Genomic DNA, 20,249 nt, shown 5'->3' with positions numbered 1-20,249 from the left:
CAACATCATATTCTCATGTATATGAGGAATAAATCCAAGAAACAAAAGTAGCTAGCATTTAAATTGTTTGGCACGAGCTCGAGTTTAGGTCCTTGTATTTGTATATAGATGAGACGCCCACGTCAGAAACTGTTATGGTCATTCGTTTCCTAATGTACTTGACACTATTGATATGTTGTCGAAACTTTAAGCTCAAAACCACAGCAAAACTGATAAATATCACTTGGGGAAGACGGACCAGATCGCTTGGCTCTTTTATTTAGAGAAACTGCAGCAGGATCCAGTTGATCACAATAGAAACTTCTTACATCAGTGCTCAAGTTAGAGAATGAGATCTATCCTTGGTTAGGTCACCAAAGAGCGATAGTTGACTAACTACATGAATGCAAAATCTGATACTGATCCAATTGATCACAACAGAAACTTCTCTCTTACACGAGTGCTCAGGTGGGAGAATGAGCTATGCTCGGTTAGGTCAGCAAATAGTAACAGTTGATTAACTACATGGATGCAAAATCTGATAATGCTCTGGTTGAGTTCACATTTAGTGCAGAAACATAATAGGCAATGGTCGCCGGCCTTCTCCACACAGTTGGATTGGATGGCTACCAGGATCTGTTTCAGCTCTGCATTCGAGAAAAAAAAGTAGTATCATTAAAATACTGATGGCATTGGAAAGTGCACGATTAACACGAAATCCAGCTCGGAAAATGTTGGGATGATCTCAGTTTGCATTTGCAAACAGTGGAAGATAAGCACTTCCCAGATCCGGAAAAATCAAATAATTAACTGCGTCAAAATTGTGGAATGATATTTTCACACTGTAAATTTTAGAAAAATAATGATGCGTACTTCATCCAATGATGTACGCATCATTCTCTTCATAACTTTTTTAGTGTGCCTTTTAAATCCTCATCAGGGCCAGAAAACCCGCACCATCACAGTAGTCCATAGTTACAGGGCACATTTCCATTGATTTAGGAACCTAAATGCATAAAAAAAAGGTATATTGTGTTTAATCAGCATCTTCGATGTCCTCAATCTAAAAAAACCTTTGCTGTACTCCAGTGCTAATGAGTAATGACATGTGGAAAGTCTGATAAGAACTTTGCTGTACTCCAGTGCAAATGGAGGCGCGTGGACATTATGTCACTTGGTGTGATTTCAAGTTTGTCCTACACACGTTTGGCTGAGAAAACTTACCCACATTCAGTTCAGAGTTTTGAGTAGAGAAACGATATACGACAATTGTGTACGTCTTTATTATAATACATATGATCCAAAAAAATACACCAAAATGCAAAAAATATCAATGCACGCCACTGCAATTGACATGTATATTGTAATGTATAATATCTTCTTATACATAGTACAAAAATTTCCAAAATACTGCCCAAAATTTGCACATCTTTTGAAAGAGGCCAGAAGAGTGCTCACTTTCACTATCTAAACAATATCTGAAAAACTAAACAGTATACCATCCTGAAAAAATGCATAACAAATATTGCAGATGTATGGTACACCAGAGTGAATAGTGGGTAACGTGTATGTAATCCTTGGCACTGCAGAGGACAACTAATCTGACAACATTGTGCAAGGTGCAAAACCAGTAGGAGTACCCGCAGATGATGGTCCAGGCGGCGCACAAGTCGGGTGGCCGGATCCAGCTGCAACGAGGTCAGGGTGGCTGGATCCGGTATGGTTGGTTAGAGAGGGAGCAGAGAGTGGGAGTGCAGGTTACTCGGTCAGAGACAGTAGTGACAGGGTTGGGTTGACTGGAAGAAATGAGATATCGCCATTGTGGTGGTGTTGCAACATGTTCATGGTAGGCCCTGCCAGGTCGTGGATAGTATGTGGCTGGATGAGAGGGTTGCAGACTGGTTGCAGACCGGAAGAAATGGGGTAGTATGGGCTGGTGGAGTATCACAAATTGGCGCTCAGAGAGTGGCTTGTCAATCTATTATCTCCATTCGTGATGTCCAGATGGCATGAGTGCATGAATACACCTAATGTAGTGATTGCACACAATATACTCAATTGAAAAACAGATGGATTTCAGGCATCGTGATAAGTGGCAAGTTAGGACAGATAATATACCTTTGTTGAGTCAATTAAATTGTGTCCTGGGCTACCAATATCACCATCTCCAGTACCAAAAATGTTGTTAGTATGCTCGTGCTTATTCTCTGTAGCAGCTTCTTCCTGCATGTCAAAAGTAAAATAAGCAGAAGAAAACAATCACATTTATGCAATCCTGGAGGCTGAAGATACCTTCGATGAATTGGTTTCAACCTTGACATTACAAATGTCCCCCATATCCTGTTTATTATCAATAGCACCTTCTTCCTGCATGCCACAGAATAGTTGTCTCAGACAGTGCAAGAAAGACGTAAATCATGTGTGATCAGTTTGTAAGAGGAATCATCATTGAAATCTCTGCACTAGTTGGACTATTTCATACAGAATGTTTCGTGGATATTTTAGGGAGCAAAAGAATCAAATCTTAACTCTAAAACACTACTAGAATGAAAGAATCCGCTTCCAAGAACGTTTCCCTTTCTCAAATTAAACATAGTGCACCTGCAGTCTCTAGCTAGATTTGTTTTCCAATGCAATTGCATGGGTGTATTAGCAAGTCTCTCATCAAAGGTCAACTTCTATAAGGCGTCATTAAATTAGCTTTCCAGTTTTCACAGTCTCACTCAATGTATAAGGAAACAATATCAGTACTGACCTCCTGGACAGATTTACGGAGCTCCATAGGTGTGTCTTTGGAGCCCAATGGGTCTGTATCATCCTGCATAGCATAGTTTAAGTTACTTCCTTTAATTCCACTCTATAGTGCTGCGGATAAAGAGCTTCCCTCAATCATCAAGGGAAATTAATGAGAAAGACATGAAAGACAGCAAAAACTTCAAAATAAAATAAAACTGGTGTATAATCATATTGGAGTATTAACTTGCATATGCAGCTAATAATAACTAATACAGACCTTTTCCGCCGTTTCTGTGACATTCTCTTGCTCATGAGCCTCTCTATCATTGCCATTACTTGAAGTGCCGCTCTTCATTGTCTCAACGTCCTCCTGAAAGTAGCACCCAAATCAGATCCTAACCAAGCAACAATCTCATCATCCATCGGTAATCATTTAACATGTTGTAGACCTTTGTTGCAGCCCCGGCCCTCAAGGGGCTATCATTCATCCCGCTATCAACGTCATCCTGCAATCAACAACCATATTCAGAGCCAGAAACGGTTTTCTCGTGATCCCGTCAAGAGATCAATCAACACTCAACAAGTTTGCAGGCCATGGTTACCTCCTTATCACTCGAGGAGGAGCTCTTCTTCCCCAAACCACCATCCTCCTGAAATCAAGGACCAAACCAGATTAAACCTGACCAACCGACAACAACCATTTCACATGCTAACAAGGCGTGCACACCTTGGCTGCATCCTCGTTGCCATTCTCCATACTATCGACATTCTCCTGCAATCAGCGGTTAGATCAGACCAAGAACAAGCAGACAGTCTCGTCAGTGAGCGACCTGCAGGAATGAATAGGTGAAAACCTCTGTCTCGTGAGCGGGGGCAGCGGCGGCGGCGGCGCTCTCCCTGGCAAGCAGAGCCTGCCCGAGCGTGCCGCGGGGGTCGATGACGATGCTGGGCAGCCTATCGATGTCCCAGCCGAGCACGCGGCAGACGGCGGAGGCGAGCGCGCGGTGCGCCCGCGGCCTCCCGCAGCGCGTGGCGGCGCGCGCGTGCTGCACGAGGCCGACGCAGTCCCGGAACCTCCTGACCCTGCCCCTCCTCGCCTTCCTCCCCGCGCAACCGATGCAGACGAACTCCCCTTCCTCGTAGCTCCGCTCGTAGTAGCCCCGGAGCTCGGCGTCCCGCTCGAACAGCCCCACGAAGAACCCCGCCGCCGCGTCCCCGGCATCCTCCGACTCGGACCCCTCCTCGTCGTCGTCGTCGCTCTCGGAGGCGTTCCCGGAGAAGAACTCCTCCGCGGCGCGGAGGGCGGCGCGCTGCGCGAGCCGGGCGGGGGAAGGCTCCGGCGGTGGAGGCTGCTGCGTGGGGGAGGAGGAGGAGGGGGCGTCGGGCCAGGGGCCGGGCGATGCGGAGGCCGGCGGGGAGGGCGCGAGGGGCCAATCTGGGCCCGGGTCTGCGGGCTCGGCGCGGCGCTCGAGCCTGCGGCGCTTCCGCCGGTCGGCGCGGACATGGGTGGCGAAGGATCCGCCCCCGGGGTGCAGGGCGGGGGTGGGTGGGCCGGAGCGCCAGAGCGAGTGGAGGTAGAGCACCTCCTCGATGAGGCGGCGCTCGACGTCCCCGTAATGCGGCGGGGCGGCGGGGGCGCGCTCGTCGCGGCGGGCTGCCTCCACGCGACGGCCCGCTCGTCGTCCTGAGCGTCGGCGCGTCATTGCAGAGCAGGCCGGCTCGCGCCGCCGAAGCGAGAGAGGATTAGGGGAGGCGGCTGCTGGTGCGGAAGAAGGTCGCCGGTTGCGCGAGGCAGTGGGGCGGCGCGTGCGTTTCTTTTTGGTTGCGGAGGGGAGGGAGGCGAGGCGGCGGCGTGCTTTTCGGCTGCCGGCGTATTGCAGGTTGCAGCACCACCGAAATGTGAGTGCCGAAATGTGAAATCTGCCGCACCGCCCAAATATCATTACTAAGCAAAACAAATCTGGGAATATTGATTTTTATTAGTGTACTGAGATATTTAGATAAAATCAAACTTTTTAAACTTGGACCAATTATATACTCCTCCATCTATAAATAGATATCTGAGGTTTGTCTAAATCTGAATGTATCTAGACACTAAATAACGTCTAGATACATCCAGATTTAAAGAAATCTCAGACGTCTATTTATGGACAGAGGTAGTAGAAAAAAGTGACAATATTTATAATCCTAAAATAATATTTTAGAACCATCATGAAATATTTAAAGTTGTAGATGATGACATTTTTTTGCATATAGTTGCTCAAAATTTAAAAGTTCATCTTTAACTAAAATCTATAGACATCCTAATTTAGGAAGGAGGGATTATTTAAAAAATATGCGATACATTCCACAACACGCGGTAATAGTTTTTTCCAAGCCATCCTAGGGATCAAATTTCATTACCGTTGAGATGGCGAAAAGAACACGCATAGAAAAAAAGGGTCACTCCAGAGGGCCCCAAACCATAGGAAAAGGGACGGTCGATCTTCTCTCCCGGCTGCTGCCACCACCGATGTTGGAGGCCATGCTCGGCCACCAAAGGCGGCGGGAGACGGTGGCGCGCCTCGACAAGCCCTTTTCATGCGGAAGCTATCTCTGGGCGAAAGCCTAGATTCGGAGTTGAATCGTCGTGATTGTGGCGTCCTCGACGTCATTATTCTTTTAGGGGCATTGTGTTTGGAGACGCAGCTTGGAGATCCTATGTTGTGCTCCTCCGATGATCATCGATGTCCAATATTGTTGCCCAATGGTGCAATGTACATCGTCGGTGAGTCCAGGACGGTGCCTTTCTCGGGCCTAGCCAAGTCCAGCTATCCGCTTGCCACCTCCTTTACAGCATCAAGGGTGGATCGTGCGTCGACAAGGGCAGTTAGTGGGAGTCCTCGGTCTTCGTAGGTGACCGGCATCGATCAAGAAGCGGCGTTGGTGCATAGTTTAGGACAAGTCTCTTTTTTTTTTTTTTGCTTTGTAGTCGTGTTGTCCGTGGTGTGGAGTTCGTCCACACTCCTTGATTGCAGTGAGTTGTTATCTTCTTATATTCAAAATTATGCCTTCTATAAAAATATGATACGTTTTAGTACTCTCGAAAAAAAAAACACATGCATCAAGCCTAGCGTCTAGGTGTAGATAGAAATAAAGGAGGGAAAGTGTGAAACCCAGATGTAGAAGGTGATAGGCAGCAAAAGAGTACATACCTAGTGATACCATGATACCACAAATTTGCAACTATCAAAAAGTTCTGAAATAAATTTATAGATGCTCACAAGTTGTGTGTTTACGATACCAAGAACTTGCAGAAACAAATATGAAATGCATGCCAAGAAACAAAAAGGAAAATCCAACATGAAGAGTGTCAGATAAAAACATAAAATGACACTTTCACATAGCAATTTGTCCTTTCTTTTACGTATCTCTCTTTGTGTATTTTAAATTCTGTTCTAAAAATTCCAGGGAATATAAATACACATCCTGTGAACACCTTTGAATTTGTTTTGAATTTTTTGACACTTACAAAATTGAATTTTGAGAAGTGGTATCATGGTATCACTAGACATTTTCCCACGAAATGTAGACACAATATGCTAGACATTTTCCCACGAAATGTAGACACAATATGCTGTGCATTCGTCATTTCTCTCACTCACCCTCCCCAGACTCCTGTCTAGAACACCCTCCCTGACTCCTGCCGAGAACACGATTTGACTTTCATTTTTCCTCTGTAATAAACTTAGAATCGGTGTGCTATAATGTAATTGTACCTGTATCAATATTGCTGACTTCAACACTATTTGGTACACACGTACAATAAAGTTGATATATCACCATTCATTTGCCACCGCACATTTGCACTCAGAAAACCTGATGAGTAGACTATACAGCAGCCACACACAAACTATAACAGATAGCATGGAGAAAGAATTCAAATGAAACTTAGAGCAAACATCTATATCATCAGCTCATCAGTCTACAGTCACATTGGCATAATAACTGCGTAAATGTTGATCAGAAGGTCTTAAAAGAGATCTCTTAACATTGAGGAGACAAAACAAGCCAGAGTTCATAAACAAGGTGCTTCCACAGTCCACAGGACCTGGATACATGCGCCCAGCTCACATCATGCAGCAGGGACCTCGGCCATTTGCTGTTCGACAAAAGCTTCCTGAACTGGGTTGTACTGGTAGTGCAGCTCCCCGACATCATCTCCTGAGAGCTTCTTCCATCCATCAGGGCCAACGTAGTAGACTGAAATCGAAATAAACTGGTGACGTCAGACACAATACATACACTAAGGTGGGAGCAGAGGATCAAGAGGAATTTCACTTTGCAACTTTACTTTCATAAAAAGTTCTATGAAGCACATAAGTAACATAGTCTTGCTTGATCAGGACCCACAAGCAAGGGCAAAAGAAAGCAAAATCTCTACCTTCAGTAGGACCATGGGGATCTTATGTTTGTGGTGAAAGGTGTAAGTGGCCACACCCTAGAAGCCTATCAATAATCGACTGGGGATTCAACATTACGATTAGTATTTCCCTCCGTTTGGAAAAATGTGACTCAACTTTTTCTATATACACAGATGTATCTGCACATTGAAATGCATCCAGAACTCCAGATACATCTCCGAGTCACTTACTTTGGAACGGTGGTAGTACTTGATTAGATAATGGATGCAACATAAACATATCAAAGGTGCTAACGTGACCAAGGCTTCATGGTGTACAACTGAATTGACAACAGTATGCACAGATTATACAGCTGAAGAACGTTTGATGTTATTAAGTTCGCTGTTATTGCTGAAGGAACACAAAATGATTAGACTAGACTGTAAGTAGGCAGTAATGCTGGAAAATCAAAAACAAATAGAAATAGACTCAGAAAGAGAATGCATACCACTAACACAGCCCCCACTTGCACCGTCACGGTGTGTTGCATGATAGATAGCCCGCCGAGCTAACTCAGCAGCTTCCTCAATTGGCATGTTGAATTTGTAACTGAAAGGTAAAGTACAAACATAAGGGCATGCAACTTCAAGTTAACATGAGCAGCAAGCAAAGCAACAAAGCAGAGGTATGAAAAAAACCTACCCCTCATCCAAGATACCATAAGCATATAGAGAACCAGAACCAACAGAGAACCGGGTTCCCTTAAGCCTTGCACCCTCACTATCAACATAGTACAAGCCCGGACCCTAGATCAAGAGAGAAATTGTTAAGCATAGACCTACCATAGTACCATACAGCTTAAGGAAACTAAATTTGTCAAAGGGCTACTCACTGTTTCATCAAATCCAGCTATCATTGTACCGATTGAAAGACCCATCCCGCGATATGAATAAAGGATATTGGCCAATGTCTTTGAAGAACCAGCAATAGAGATCCTTCGCTTGTTCGCGAGCTCATGGAGCCGGCACTGAAAAAAGAACCTCTTGTTAGTCCTACTACGCAGAGATGAGATGCAAGTAGAGAAGCGGGTGATATTTTACCTTGACACCCAAGTTTCTGTGCCAAAACTGGCAATCAGCAGCCCCTCCAGCCATCGTTCCCAGCATGTAGGGATTTATCTCGATGATTTTCCTCACAGTTTGAGAAGCTGCAGAAGAAGAGACGTGGTCATGTAAAACAGAAATACACTTTGCTAAAAATCCTTGCATGAAGCAAACGGCTCCTACAGCAACAAATGTTCCTTCTGAAAGTCTTCTCAATGGCAAACACACATGCAAGAGCAAGTTTACTGAGGATCAGAGGCAGAAAACCTAATTTATATGCTAAAAGCCTCAAGCATTCTATTGTCCTTCACCAAACTGCAGACACAAATTAGTATGCACAAACATCAAATTTAATTTAGCATTTGATTGCCCTTCCCCAAACCGCAGAGGGCTCAAACATTGGGCACACACATTGGACCTTCAATTAGAAGCCTTGCATCCAACAGCAGGAATCATCAAAACTAACATTTTAGTGTATCATTATATACTGATCAGCACTCTATCAACACTAATTCCACTAAAGAGTGCATCTCTCTTAGTTCCTACGGAGAACTAGCGTCTAAATTCAGTCAGTACCTTTGTATCCATTACGTAATCCAACTGGATAAACCATAGCCAAGCACGGTAAACACAGCTGTTGTGAGGTTGTGTGTTACGAAGCTTGCGTTTCTCTGTTCTACATTATTATAACTCAAGGAACAGTTATTCACCTCCTTTTTTTTTTTGGTGAAAAGGGATCGCGCGCGCCCCAATTTCATTAATAGAGACCATGTTTTGCGGGGCCGGGGCGCTCACATATGTACCCGCCCATGCTGGCACGGGAGTCGGCGGCGACGATGACGCCCTTGTCGAAGATGAAGGCGAGCGTGGTCGTCCCCTTCTTGTGGTTCAGCATCTCCTTGGTCGCCTTCTGGAACCCGTCGAACTGTCACCGGAAACAAAAGCGCACAGATCAGAGGCTGGAGCGCGCCGAATCAGGCAGATCGCGGTGAAGGGGGATCGAGTGGGGGATTGGGGTGGCTCACATCGTTGCAGGTGGCGACCTCGGGGAACTCGAGGGAGGGCAGGTTGTCGGTGGCGAGGATCCCGCTAAACTCGTTGCCGGCGGCGGCGGCGAAGTGGTTGTCGAGGGCGGAGGTGTCCAGCCTCATCTTGTCGACGGCGTGGAGGAGCGACGGAGAGTGAGTTTTCTGTTCCTTTTTTCTTCTCGGGTATCACTTTTATCCGGCTCTGTTTCTTTCTTGCGGGTTAAGAAGAGAAGAGGCCTTGCTGCCTGGGCTAGGACTCGGTTTATTAATGGGTTGGGCCAGGCCGGGCTGGGCACCCGTCTTGGACTTCGGCTCGGACAGTTTTGTGTAAGAGTAGACTTCTCGATGACTTCGGGCTAGGATTCTATATCCGGGTCAGCCCAGTTCGTCTCAGCCCATAACACCGAACCATCCTTCTATTTTCTCTTCCCTCGCTCCACAGAAAAAAATAACAGGTATTTCATGTCAGAGAAAAGTTACTCTTCAATCACAAAAAATATCTCCCATCTCCATTTCATAAGTTATCTAAATTTTATTTTCCTTTTTATATAGTACATCAAGCTGTTCTGGTACGGCAGAAACGATAAGCTTGCAGCATATTTAAAATAAGCATAGTATCTAGCCACACAGACTTATTGGGAAATTTCACATTAACCGGTTTATCTCCCTGGAAACAATGAATGTTACTCCGTGCACGAGTTTACATCCGAGAATTTGTTGTACCGGGACCCATGTTTTTCAGAGCTGCACATCACCAACTGAACACAGAACAATGTGTACGAAGTGTAAACAAGTGCTTCATCTATTCTCATAGAGAAGATTGCGGCCCACAGCACCTCTTCCACCTTCCAAGTTTCTCGTAACCCTGGAAAGCATGTGAAAGATCAAACACGTCAACAGGGATCATGCATGGCTCTACTACTTAAGATTATGCATATAGTATATGCCAATGGGCAAACTGTTAAATGCCACAGCAACTGCAGGGAACAAGAGGAGTCAGAGATAACCCGGTGAATAAAAAAGAGCAGTAATGTATGTCATGTACCTTGCGCGGTTTAATAGCGAGCTCATTGTCTTCCATACTAACAGCCTTGAAACCCAATGGTTCCAGTACCTTCTGATAGCTGTGGTTACATAAAGGATAGTTATCAGGACAAGAACCAAGACAGGATAAGCTTTTTGTCCTACACATAGCTGCGTCATCACCAAGAAAACTCAAGTTTTTCAACTGGAAATTAATTCTTTTGTGATAGCAACTGGACATGCATACTTACTCAGCAACTGTATTATTGTATGGTGGCCCCCCTTCTTGATCACTGATCTGCGAAAACAAATATTATATGCAATGCTCTCCAGTTGTGAACAGAATTATGTAATGGCGTCCAAAGAATCCAGTCGCTTTCATGCACGTATGCAGATTAATTTAAGCAATACTCATTAATATTTCCATCCTACTTTCCTTGTTTCAATGGAGGGTGGATATTGGAGTAAGCGCCTAGGACTTGCTCTGTTTTCTATTAGAGCACTCACTCCAAAGTGACGAAGCAAAATATATTGAAACAATCACATGGGAGGTTTAGTTTGAACACCAGAATATCATATGGTAAGTACAATAAAATTTCTAATGCGAAAGTAAAACAAAAGGCATAGAGATTCAGTCCTCACCAAATATATCAAGGTGATAAGCTCTCCATCTGGTTTCAGAAGGCGACTAACTGTCTCTGCCCAAGCCAGCCTCAAGCTTGGATCGAGTGCACAAAAGAACCTGCATGCATTTATAAAGGTGATCTAAACTGCCGCCAGAAAAACAAACAGACAAGATAAATTGACACATACATATAGTCGAAAATAAGGTCAAATGGTTCACTTGGTTTCCACTTGAAGAAATCAGCAACTAGAAATGTAAACCGATCTGCATTTGGCAAAGATGATGACCACTGGTACAGCAATTGGGAAAACGATTAAATACATATAAGTTTAGCACCATAGACGGTCTGACCTATGATAACAAGACAGTTTTTTAAGATAAATGATATACTGTATTATACTATGTATCCGAGTTATGATTTATAGAATAATTATTGACTTTTTAAATAAATGGGCCATATCCAGTGACACACCAATTCAATGCAAATACAAGAGCTGGGTTCACTTGTCATTACGAACAACACCAAATTGAAAATGACTCCGCCACCAAGTCATCATTTAGAAAATTTATGGTTGCCTTTAGTAATTACCTTTACACATGGTTTTTCTTTTCTGTTTTTAAAAATAATACCCTCCAATATAGCTGAAACATAACCATGCTCTGATGGGCATATACACTTTTGCTTCCAAGAAACACTGCCAATCGTTTCCAGCAAAAAATTGGACCTAAACCACTTGAAAGATAACTACTGTATTTTCTATTTTTGATAAAGCAGATATACATATAACCAGATAAAACATCAAACATGGATACATGACGAATCATAATTCTGCACAGACGTATTTACCAACAAGAAATCCAATGAAAAAAGGCAATTGCCATTACTGTATAAGTTTATCTTAACTCATAATCGGGTGCTCGTGCTTACCCAGCTAACATCTCACCTGCTTAGCTTTCTCGGTAGCTATATTAGAAATTTCTAAGCCAACAACAAATCGCTCAGGGCTTGCCAGAGAGACCACATCATATCCCTGTTACAGAGAAGAAATGAAATGGCATTACATGGAAAAATCTGAGCGAAATACCTCCTACTATTACCGATTTGCAAAATGTTCATATAAGTAGACATGAACCAGGTCAGCACTTAAAGTATATTGCATTTCAAGTTGTCAACTGTGGTTTACAAGTCAGGTTCTACATTCTTTTTGGCCTAGTTGTCACATTAATCTTGCATTCTGTAGAAAACAAAATATTCCCAGCAATACTTTGACATGCGGAAGTTCCGTGTGTGAGCAAATTTGAAAATGTTTTGTAGCCTCATAGAAGTGGATCACATTGTTACCGGCAGTGATGATCCTTTTGATAAACTGATGAGAACAAAATGGATGTTAATTGAGCACGTTATTATTAGACTTTTTTCTTAGCAAGAAACATGGATTACTAATGATGTTTTTTAATATTAAACACTTGTATGACTCAAAAGTATCCATTTTCATGACCGATATTTGTCGGGCCCGTAGGTGTAGCCAAAAAAACATCATGATTTTTAATCATGCATATGACAGAAGCAGGTGATAAATGGTCTTTTGTGTAACTTACCATGCCGCATCCCGGGACCAAAGCCCTTCCGTTCGGTAGAGTTCCTGATTTGGCGAGGTGTTCGATGACCGGCGTCGGCTTCCCAAAATCCCATGGGGTTATTCCAGATTCCCAGGACTTCTCCCAGCCATCTGATCAGCAGCCGCGAAGAAAGGGAGACTAAAATTAGGGAAATGCCTCCACATGACAGAAAACAAGTAGAGCGTGGAAATAGCAAATTAGCAACTGTACGACGCACCATGACACATCAAAGCTGGTAGTAACCGTCTCGTAACAATCAGCATTTTTTTTTCTGCTTCGCAGTGATGTACCCTACGCATCTCAGGTCACATATCATTTTGCTCTCTAGTGAAATCAGATCTCTCACTCCCTTGTTGCTCAGCATGGTCTCAGAGAACAGCTACGAGTTTGCCCAATGCTAGTTTCATCATTCATTAATTTCTTCGAAGCTGGTGCTCTACAAAATGGGAGGAGATTCTCTTGTTCGATGGATCGTACCAGTGGTGTCCAAAACCTGGAAACCACGCCCAACAAACTCTCTAACCGTATCAGAATCCACACCCATTTTCTGCTACTAGCAACGTCAGGTCACCACCTCGCCCCCGAGACCGAGTCCCAACGAACTAGCGCAGAAATTTCCCCAACTACACGCCTACTCGCCGCGATCGAGCACACTCACGGGCGGGCACCAATCGCGGCACCCACCAAGGTCGTGCGGGCTCGCTGGACCTCGACGACGACGACGAGAAACCACCTACCTATTCATCAGCCCAACTCCCCCACCTACCCAACAGCGACGGGCAGCAGCCAATCAATCCAGGGATCAAGTGAAGGGCAAAAGGGAGGGAAAAAAAATCCTCACCCGCCGCGTCGCCGCCTCCCCGGAAGAGCTCCCGGAGCCTCCCCACCGCCGGGTGCCCGCTCGGGTCCCTCCCCGACGACGACCCCATCGCCGCCGCCAGCAGCAGCGGCCGCGCGCGCGAGAGGACGGGGCGAGACAGCGCGTGCATACGACGCGCGCGCGCGCGCGGCGCCCTCTCCTCCGTCCGTGGTACTACTCCGAGGAGAGAGAAAGCTGCGGGAGACTGCTTCGTACTTTGCGGCGAGAAAAAAAAAGCAATATACGAAGAGGATAATAAGAGGATAAAACCGCGCAAGAAAAAATAAACAAAAGCGGGAAGAAAAGAAAAGTGGGGTGAGCTGTACCCGTCGAGTATATCACTTCGCTGTGCAGCTTCTGGGTCTCGTCCCCACTCCGCCCAAATCCGTCGTCCTCCCAGCAACAGCTGCTGCAGCTCGCGACGCGACGCGACGCGACGGCCCCAGCGAGGGGACGGGAGGCGGCGTGTAGATAGAATCTGCCGGACGCGGCGGCCGGACACCGCGCCATGGCGGAGGGGCCGTCGCCCCTCCTGGACCTGCCGGAGCCGCTGCTGCTGCACATCCTGGGCTTCCTCTCCGACGCGCGGTCGCGGCACCGGGCCGCGCTCTCCTGCAGCCGGCTCCTCGCGGCGGAGCGCCTCACGCGGGCGGCGATGTCGCTGCGCGGGGACCCGCGCACGCTCGAGTTCCTCGTCCTCCCGCCGGGCTTCCGCTTCCCGGCGCTCCGCCGCCTCGACCTCTCCCTCATCTCGCCCTGGGGCCACCCGCTGCTCTCCTCCGCCGCCTCCCCCTCCACCTACACCACCAACACCGACCCCCACCACCACCACCACAACCCCGACGAGATCGCCGAGCGAAACACCTACATCGCCGCCCGCCTCGCGCACTACTTCCCCGCCGTGTCCTCCCTCGCCGTCTACTGCCGCGACCCCTCAACCCTCGAGGCCCTCGCCCCCCGCTGGTCCCGCACCCTCCACACCGTCAAGCTCGTGCGCTGGCACCAGCGGCCCCTGAACCTCCCCGCGGGCGCGGATCTCGACCCCATCCTCCGCACCTGCCCGGCCCTCACCGCGCTCGACCTCTCCGACTTCTACTGCTGGACGGAGGACATCCTCCCGGCGCTCGCCGCACACCCCTCGGCCGCCGCGGCCCTCACCGACCTCGACCTCGGCCTCGCGGGCGCCGGCAACGGGTTCCTCGCCACCGACCTCGCCGCCATCGCGCGCTGCTGCCCGAACCTCCGCAAGCTCGTCGCGCCCTGCGTGTTCAACCCGCGCTACGACGACTCCGTCGGCGACGACGCGCTGCGGTCCCTCGCCTCCAGCTGCCCGCGGCTCACGCTCCTGCGCCTCAGCGAGCCCTTCGAGCCGGCGTCCGCCGCCCAGCGGGAGCAGGCGGGCGTCACCGCTCTAGGGTTGATCGCCTTCTTCGATGCGCTCCCTGAGTTGGAGGATCTCACGCTCGACCTCCAGCACGACGTGCTCGAGGCGGCGCCCGCGATGGAGGCGCTTGCTCGCAGGTGCCCGCGGGTCAGGTTCCTCACGCTGGGGTGCTTCCAGGGGCTCTGCAAGGCCGCCTGGGTGCATCTCGACGGTGTTTCTGTTTGTGGCGGTCTGGAGTCACTTCGCATGAAGAATTGCCAGGATCTCACCGACGCCAGCCTTGCGGCCATCGGCCGCGGCTGCGGGAGGCTTGCCAAGTTCGCCGTCCAAGGATGCGACCTTGTCACGTCGGCTGGGATCAGGAAGCTCGCTTCGGCTCTCCGGTCTACGCTCAAGGAGGTCAGCGTCTTGCAGTGCCGGTTTCTCAACACCGCGGCGTGTCTCACTGCTCTGAATCCGATCCGTGATCGGATCGAGAGTCTTGAGATCAGCTGTGACTGGGAGGAAGTTGAAGAAGAGCCTGCCAATGCAGCCAACGGATGTCATCATGAGGATCATGAGCCTGCCAATGCAGCCAACGGCGTCAACGGATGTGATCACGAGGATGAGGATGAGACTGCTGAAACGTCATATGAGTCTGCGTCCAAGAAATGCAGGTACATGGAGGAATTGGACAATTTTAGTAGCTGGGAGATGCTCCGATCACTCTCGCTCTGGTTGGCGGCGGGCCAGCAACTCAACCCGCTCATTTCTGCTGGGCTCGATAGCTGCCCGTTGCTTGAGGAGATATCAATCAAGGTGGAGGGCGATCTCCGGACATGTTCACGACCTTCTCCGGTGTCGGTTTTCGGCTTGAGCGACCTTGGAGCCTTCCAGGTGCTGTCCAAGATGAAATTGGACCTCAGTGAGGCGGTCGGTTATGCACTCACCGCGCCGACGGGGCACATGGATCTTGCACAGTGGGAGCGGTTTTACTTGAGTGGCATCGAATCTCTTGAGAATTTGTATGAGCTGGACTACTGGCCTCCCCAAGACAGGGATGTGAACCAGAGGAGCCTGTCACTGCCGGCGGTCGCGCTGTTCCAGCGCTCCCTCGGGCTCAGGAAGCTCTTTGTCCATGGCACCACACACGAGCACTTCTTGAGCTTCTTCCTGAAAATGCCAAACTTGCGCGACATGCAGTTAAGGGAGGACTACTATCCAGCACCGGAGAATGATATGATGATCACGGAGATGCGGCCTGAATCTTGGCTCCGGTTTGAGGTGCAGCTGAACAACCAGCCCATTCCTAATTAACGGTGGATTCAAAGTTGTATACAGAGACGCTGCTGGAACCGCTGCTCCGGTTCAGCCATTCAGAGTGCAACTGAAGTTTGCTGGGGGTTGCTTTCTTTGATGGGTGGAGTAACGGGAATTGCTTGGTCCGTCGAGAAGAGTAGAAGGCAATGCTTTGATTCTGTTCGTGCTAGTAATGGTTAGCTTCTTTATTTGCATTTCCTTTTTCTTTTTCTTGATGATGTAATAAGAGAGACTCAGAGCTCACATATTTGCAGGAGGTAAAGATGATAAGTTATTTTGAGCAAATTTTGTCACGGGAGAACGGTTTTTATTTTCAAGCTGAGCCCGCAGCAAGAGAAACTTACAATATTTCTGGTATAAATTGAACCGGTTGGAGCTCAAAAGGCACTTGCTTGTTTTTCATATGCCCTTGTTCCATAGGGTGGTACATTCCATTTCATCATTGTGAAGATGGTCTCATCCAACATAGTTTCAGTAGTAGAGTTGGCAGATTGGTTGGGAATATGTAAATTGTACTAGCAACGTGATTGTGTTTACTCTTGTCACTTTCCTTTCCCTTGCATCGACAGGTTTGATCATAAGTGCAAATTGCGTGCCAAACAGGTTTTGCGATCTACTACTAATGAGTATTGACTTGACCAGCGATGCCGACTTCTAGCACCTGGCACAAGAAGGTTTGCATGAGTACTCAGCACTACGGATTTCATTTGATCTGACAGAATGCTCACACTTTTTATCTCCTACTAGATGCAGGCATCAACAAAGAAGCTTTTGCAAGGTCCAAGAGCAGTCAATCATCAGAAGAGACTCCCACCATTCTCCAGTATTTGTTCCCTGCGGCGGTGAGATATACCCCAGAGGGGCGAGTCTGTTCCGCAAATCGCAGCATGACAGGGAGGACGGACGTGCCGCGGAACAAGATCGGCATCGGAACATGGCGGAAGATCTCCTCATATGGACGCACGCCGTTCTGGTATCCCAGGTACGTTTTGTCAAATGCCAAAGCCCAACGATTCTCATTCTTTGGTGCCACCGGAGGAAAGGTAGTACCCTCCCCGCCTGAGTAACGTGCTCTGGGTGAGAGACCTCTCTTGTCCTAATCTAATCCGCAACGCGTGTGCGCTAATGATGCTTTTTGGTTAAGTTGCTGGACTGCTGGAGGCCTCTCACTGGAGGATGAATGGATGATGCTGGTACTGTGGAATTTAATGGAAAGCTGGGCTCTAGAAGGACCAGATTAGGTAGAGCACAAGCTCCCTCTTTCTTCCTCTTGCCACGTTGAAGACTTGTTGCTCACATGATTATTGGCCATCTGTGTGTGACCACGACGCACACATGCATGCCGTTTCGTTGCCCATAGTTTAAGCAACCGCTCATCTTTGAGCATACTCGGAATCTCTCCTGCCATACTTTTTGTGGTCTTTCAGAAACTCACAACTTACAAACAAGATTGAATTTAAATTTTCCAACCATATTCAATATGCGTGCCGCCGTAGAAGAACTGCAACTTATTTTAGAATTCTCTCGATCTCTTGCAACCTAACTTTCACCTCATGTATTTCCTCCTGCCGTCGTGGTTCTTTACATGTGAGCTTAACGTGCTGCTTGCTTCTTCTTGCCCTCTTTAATCCCAGATCGCGGTGGAAGCTAGCTAAGCTGGTGACATACAGCAGAAACGTCACGGAGGAGGATTGCAGCACCTGCACGGCTGCACCTCCACTTCACGCGGTTTATGAAGCTCCAAAGCAGCCATGGATACCATTCCATCAGTCAAGAACTATTCTGCAAGTGCCTCATGTGGAGTGATTCTGGGGTCAGATCGATCGATGCTCTCTTCTCGTGGCGGCTCGTGTGGGATATATATCATCAGTGGGTTTCAGACGATGCGGGTCCTGCCTGGAAAAGCGCAAAGCGCGAGCGAAGATACGAGGCGGCCGGCCGGCGATCGGACCGATCGCGCTGGCGGATTTTATCCTCGCGTGTGGATTTGTTAAAGAAACTGCGTACGTACGGAGGCATGCAGCAAAGTCAGCATATGCAGCTGTGTGTGTGTGTGCATGCACCTCGGAAAGCAGAAAAGGTAGTAGGATCGAGTAGCTTGCTTGGTTTCTTGGCGATTTACACAAAAATAACCCTTTGTTGCAACTGACCCTCTGGTCAAACTATTTCACCCATCTAATCCTGTTGTGTGGCGTCCATCGGCGCCACACATGACTGGCGCCCGTGCCTTCGGCGCCACTCTCCCAGCCGACGTGGCGCCCTCGACGCTGAGTTGGTGCATCGATCCGACGTGGCAGGATGTGTGGCACCGCTCCCATCGGCGCCGAAGTGTGGCGCCCGCGCCCGCCTCCAGCCCGACCCAGCCTTTTTCTTTCTTTCTCTCCTCTCTGCTTCTCCTCCAACTGCCGCCGCCGGCCGCCTCTCCTCCGCCCCCCACCAAATCCTCCACGGATTGGACAGATCTGGCCGGCCAGATCCATCCCCATACAATCCTCAAGGTATTCCCCTTCGTTGCCCTTCGATTCATCCAAGGTTTGCTTCGATTTAATTCGATTTAGACATGAAACCTAGATTGGAAATGTTGGTTGTTGAATCTATATTGATGTATATGTGTTGAAATTGATAGCCTCATTGTATGCATGTGTTTGAACCATAGACGGAGAAGAAGACGGAGAAGAGAACGGATCTTCACCCTTTGATGATTCGTTACCATGACACAGTGGATATAGCGTATGACGAGAGGTACACGGAGTTCATCGAGCCTACCGGTCTTCTCCCGTTCATATCGCTTGTAAGCCGTGGGGGGCTGAACATGAACGCCGCGGCACTCACCGCCCTTGTCGACCGGTGGAGGCCGGAGACGCACACCTTCCACTTGAGGGCCAGCGAGATGACCCCTACTCTTCAGGATGTTTCCATGATCCTTGGACTTCCTATTCAGGACGAGCCGCTGTGTGTGAGCACAGCTTCTGATGGGTGACGCGGACAGATGGAGGACCTTATTGGCCACCTCAGTGGCAAGACACGGACCAGGCGCTTCATAGGTAAACTTCTGGAATCATGCGATGGAAGATTCTTGATTGAAGAGGTAGAATCTAACTTCTTGATTCTTGCAGGCTTGATAGGCAGCGGCAGAGGAAGATCACAAATTGGCCTGTCCATCATAGCGGCCACGTCACAGCGTTCCAACATTGTTTGGAAGTGATACGGAATGCTGGCCCTGTGAAGATTGTGCCTCACGACTTGGCCGCTTTCAACAACTATCTCCAGTGGTTTCATCAAAACACGCGTATCGAGTTAGTGAAACACGCGTATGATGATGACATCTTGGATGACCCTATCGAGTTCGATGAGGTTGCGCAAAGCCAGCACGACATCTATGCCCGCAAAGGGAGATCGACTTCTATTGCTTCCGAGCTGAACTTCGTGGTAATGTATTCTCTCATTAGCTAGTACATCGTCTACATTGGCATGTGCTCGCTCAAATTGTGTATAATATGTTTGTCACAGCGGTCGGAGATCCAAAAAACAGCTGACGAGTGCGAGGTTGTTTGGGATCAGAGCCACATAGATGAAAAGCCTATCGGACCGTTGCGGCATTTCATTAAGGTACGATCACCAACTTTGAATGTACGCCATTATGTTCGGATGGCTTTGTAACCATGACTTCCATGACGCAGAACACTGCACGAAAGATGCGGCGGTTAGCCAACTTGCTAGGTTGCCGCGACGGCGAAATCCCTACATCCTCTTCTGAAGAGGCGGAGGTATGGACTATTTTGTTGCTGTCAAACATGTGCTTACTAATTTCACCTTTTGTAATCTCATGTGTTCATGTTTGTGAAGATTCCTGAGGACGAGGAAATTTTGAGTCAAAGCATTAGTCGCGGCAAGAAGCAAGCCACACGGTCAGCTTACCAGTTGAAGCCAAGGGGCAAGGCTCCAAACCGGTACACTCCGGAAGATTATGTCAACCGAGGAAAGAAGGTTGTCATTGAGGAGGATGAGGCGCCGCCGCGGAGAACATCTTTGAGGAGGATGAGGAACGATGAGCCGTTATCTTCAGAGGAGGAGGAGCAGGAGGAGCAGGAGGAGGAGGAGCAGCAGCAACAAGAGCCACGGCAGCGGACGAAAAGGATGGCCGTCCGGAAGTAGCCCGTGAGGACGGCACGTCGAGGACGATACTAGGATTTGCTACGTGTTGTTGTGAA

At 48.1% G+C, this 20,249-nt stretch overlaps 4 protein-coding genes and 1 long non-coding RNA gene across 9 annotated transcripts; 2 read left to right on the top strand and 3 right to left on the bottom strand.

Moving 5' to 3' along the window:
• Window positions 1–219: 219 nt before the first annotated feature.
• LOC124705445 lies at window positions 220–4,418 on the bottom strand. Its single transcript, XM_047237168.1, has 9 exons — window positions 3,570–4,418; window positions 3,443–3,487; window positions 3,318–3,365; window positions 3,165–3,221; window positions 2,993–3,085; window positions 2,735–2,797; window positions 2,272–2,346; window positions 2,098–2,202; window positions 220–626 (listed from the first exon to the last, which is right to left on the bottom strand). The coding sequence occupies exons 1-9, from the start codon at window positions 4,416–4,418 to the stop codon at window positions 621–623; spliced, it is 1,341 nt and encodes a 446-aa protein (XP_047093124.1). The 3' UTR covers window positions 220–620.
• Window positions 4,419–6,722: 2,304 nt separating this feature from the next.
• Window positions 6,723–9,375, bottom strand: LOC124669500 (proteasome subunit beta type-5-like). Its single transcript, XM_047206115.1, has 7 exons — window positions 9,226–9,375; window positions 8,996–9,125; window positions 8,198–8,304; window positions 7,990–8,124; window positions 7,800–7,903; window positions 7,606–7,706; window positions 6,723–6,957 (listed from the first exon to the last, which is right to left on the bottom strand). The coding sequence occupies exons 1-7, from the start codon at window positions 9,349–9,351 to the stop codon at window positions 6,830–6,832; spliced, it is 831 nt and encodes a 276-aa protein (XP_047062071.1). The 5' UTR covers window positions 9,352–9,375; the 3' UTR covers window positions 6,723–6,829.
• A 420-nt stretch (window positions 9,376–9,795) lies between these two features.
• On the bottom strand, window positions 9,796–13,485 carry LOC124705437 (probable thiol methyltransferase 2). The gene is made up of 8 exons (XM_047237161.1): window positions 13,338–13,485; window positions 12,476–12,606; window positions 11,821–11,907; window positions 11,065–11,165; window positions 10,894–10,993; window positions 10,503–10,549; window positions 10,274–10,352; window positions 9,796–10,093 (listed from the first exon to the last, which is right to left on the bottom strand). The coding sequence occupies exons 1-8, from the start codon at window positions 13,483–13,485 to the stop codon at window positions 10,037–10,039; spliced, it is 750 nt and encodes a 249-aa protein (XP_047093117.1). The 3' UTR covers window positions 9,796–10,036.
• A 377-nt stretch (window positions 13,486–13,862) lies between these two features.
• On the top strand, window positions 13,863–16,073 carry LOC124685072 (F-box/LRR-repeat MAX2 homolog). Its single transcript, XM_047219367.1, has one exon. The coding sequence runs from the start codon at window positions 13,864–13,866 to the stop codon at window positions 16,033–16,035; it is 2,172 nt and encodes a 723-aa protein (XP_047075323.1). The 5' UTR covers window position 13,863; the 3' UTR covers window positions 16,036–16,073.
• Window positions 16,074–16,138: 65 nt separating this feature from the next.
• On the top strand, window positions 16,139–18,121 carry LOC124685071. Of its 5 annotated transcripts, none has more exons than XR_006997268.1 (5): window positions 16,139–16,392; window positions 16,642–16,712; window positions 16,786–17,115; window positions 17,183–17,279; window positions 17,673–18,121. It is a non-coding gene; the product is annotated as an uncharacterized LOC124685071 (long non-coding RNA). The 5 variants fall into 5 exon arrangements; XR_006997265.1 differs by having other exon boundaries at window positions 16,608–16,712; XR_006997267.1 differs by lacking the exon at window positions 16,139–16,392 and having other exon boundaries at window positions 16,425–16,712; window positions 16,786–17,020.
• The last annotated feature ends 2,128 nt before the right edge of the window (window positions 18,122–20,249 follow it).

Source organism: Lolium rigidum, chromosome 1, assembly GCF_022539505.1.
Source record: "Lolium rigidum isolate FL_2022 chromosome 1, APGP_CSIRO_Lrig_0.1, whole genome shotgun sequence".
Classification (NCBI taxonomy): Eukaryota; Viridiplantae; Streptophyta; class Magnoliopsida; order Poales; family Poaceae; genus Lolium; species Lolium rigidum.
Note: the sequence above shows the minus strand (reverse complement) of the source record. Positions and strands in the feature narration are given on the sequence as shown.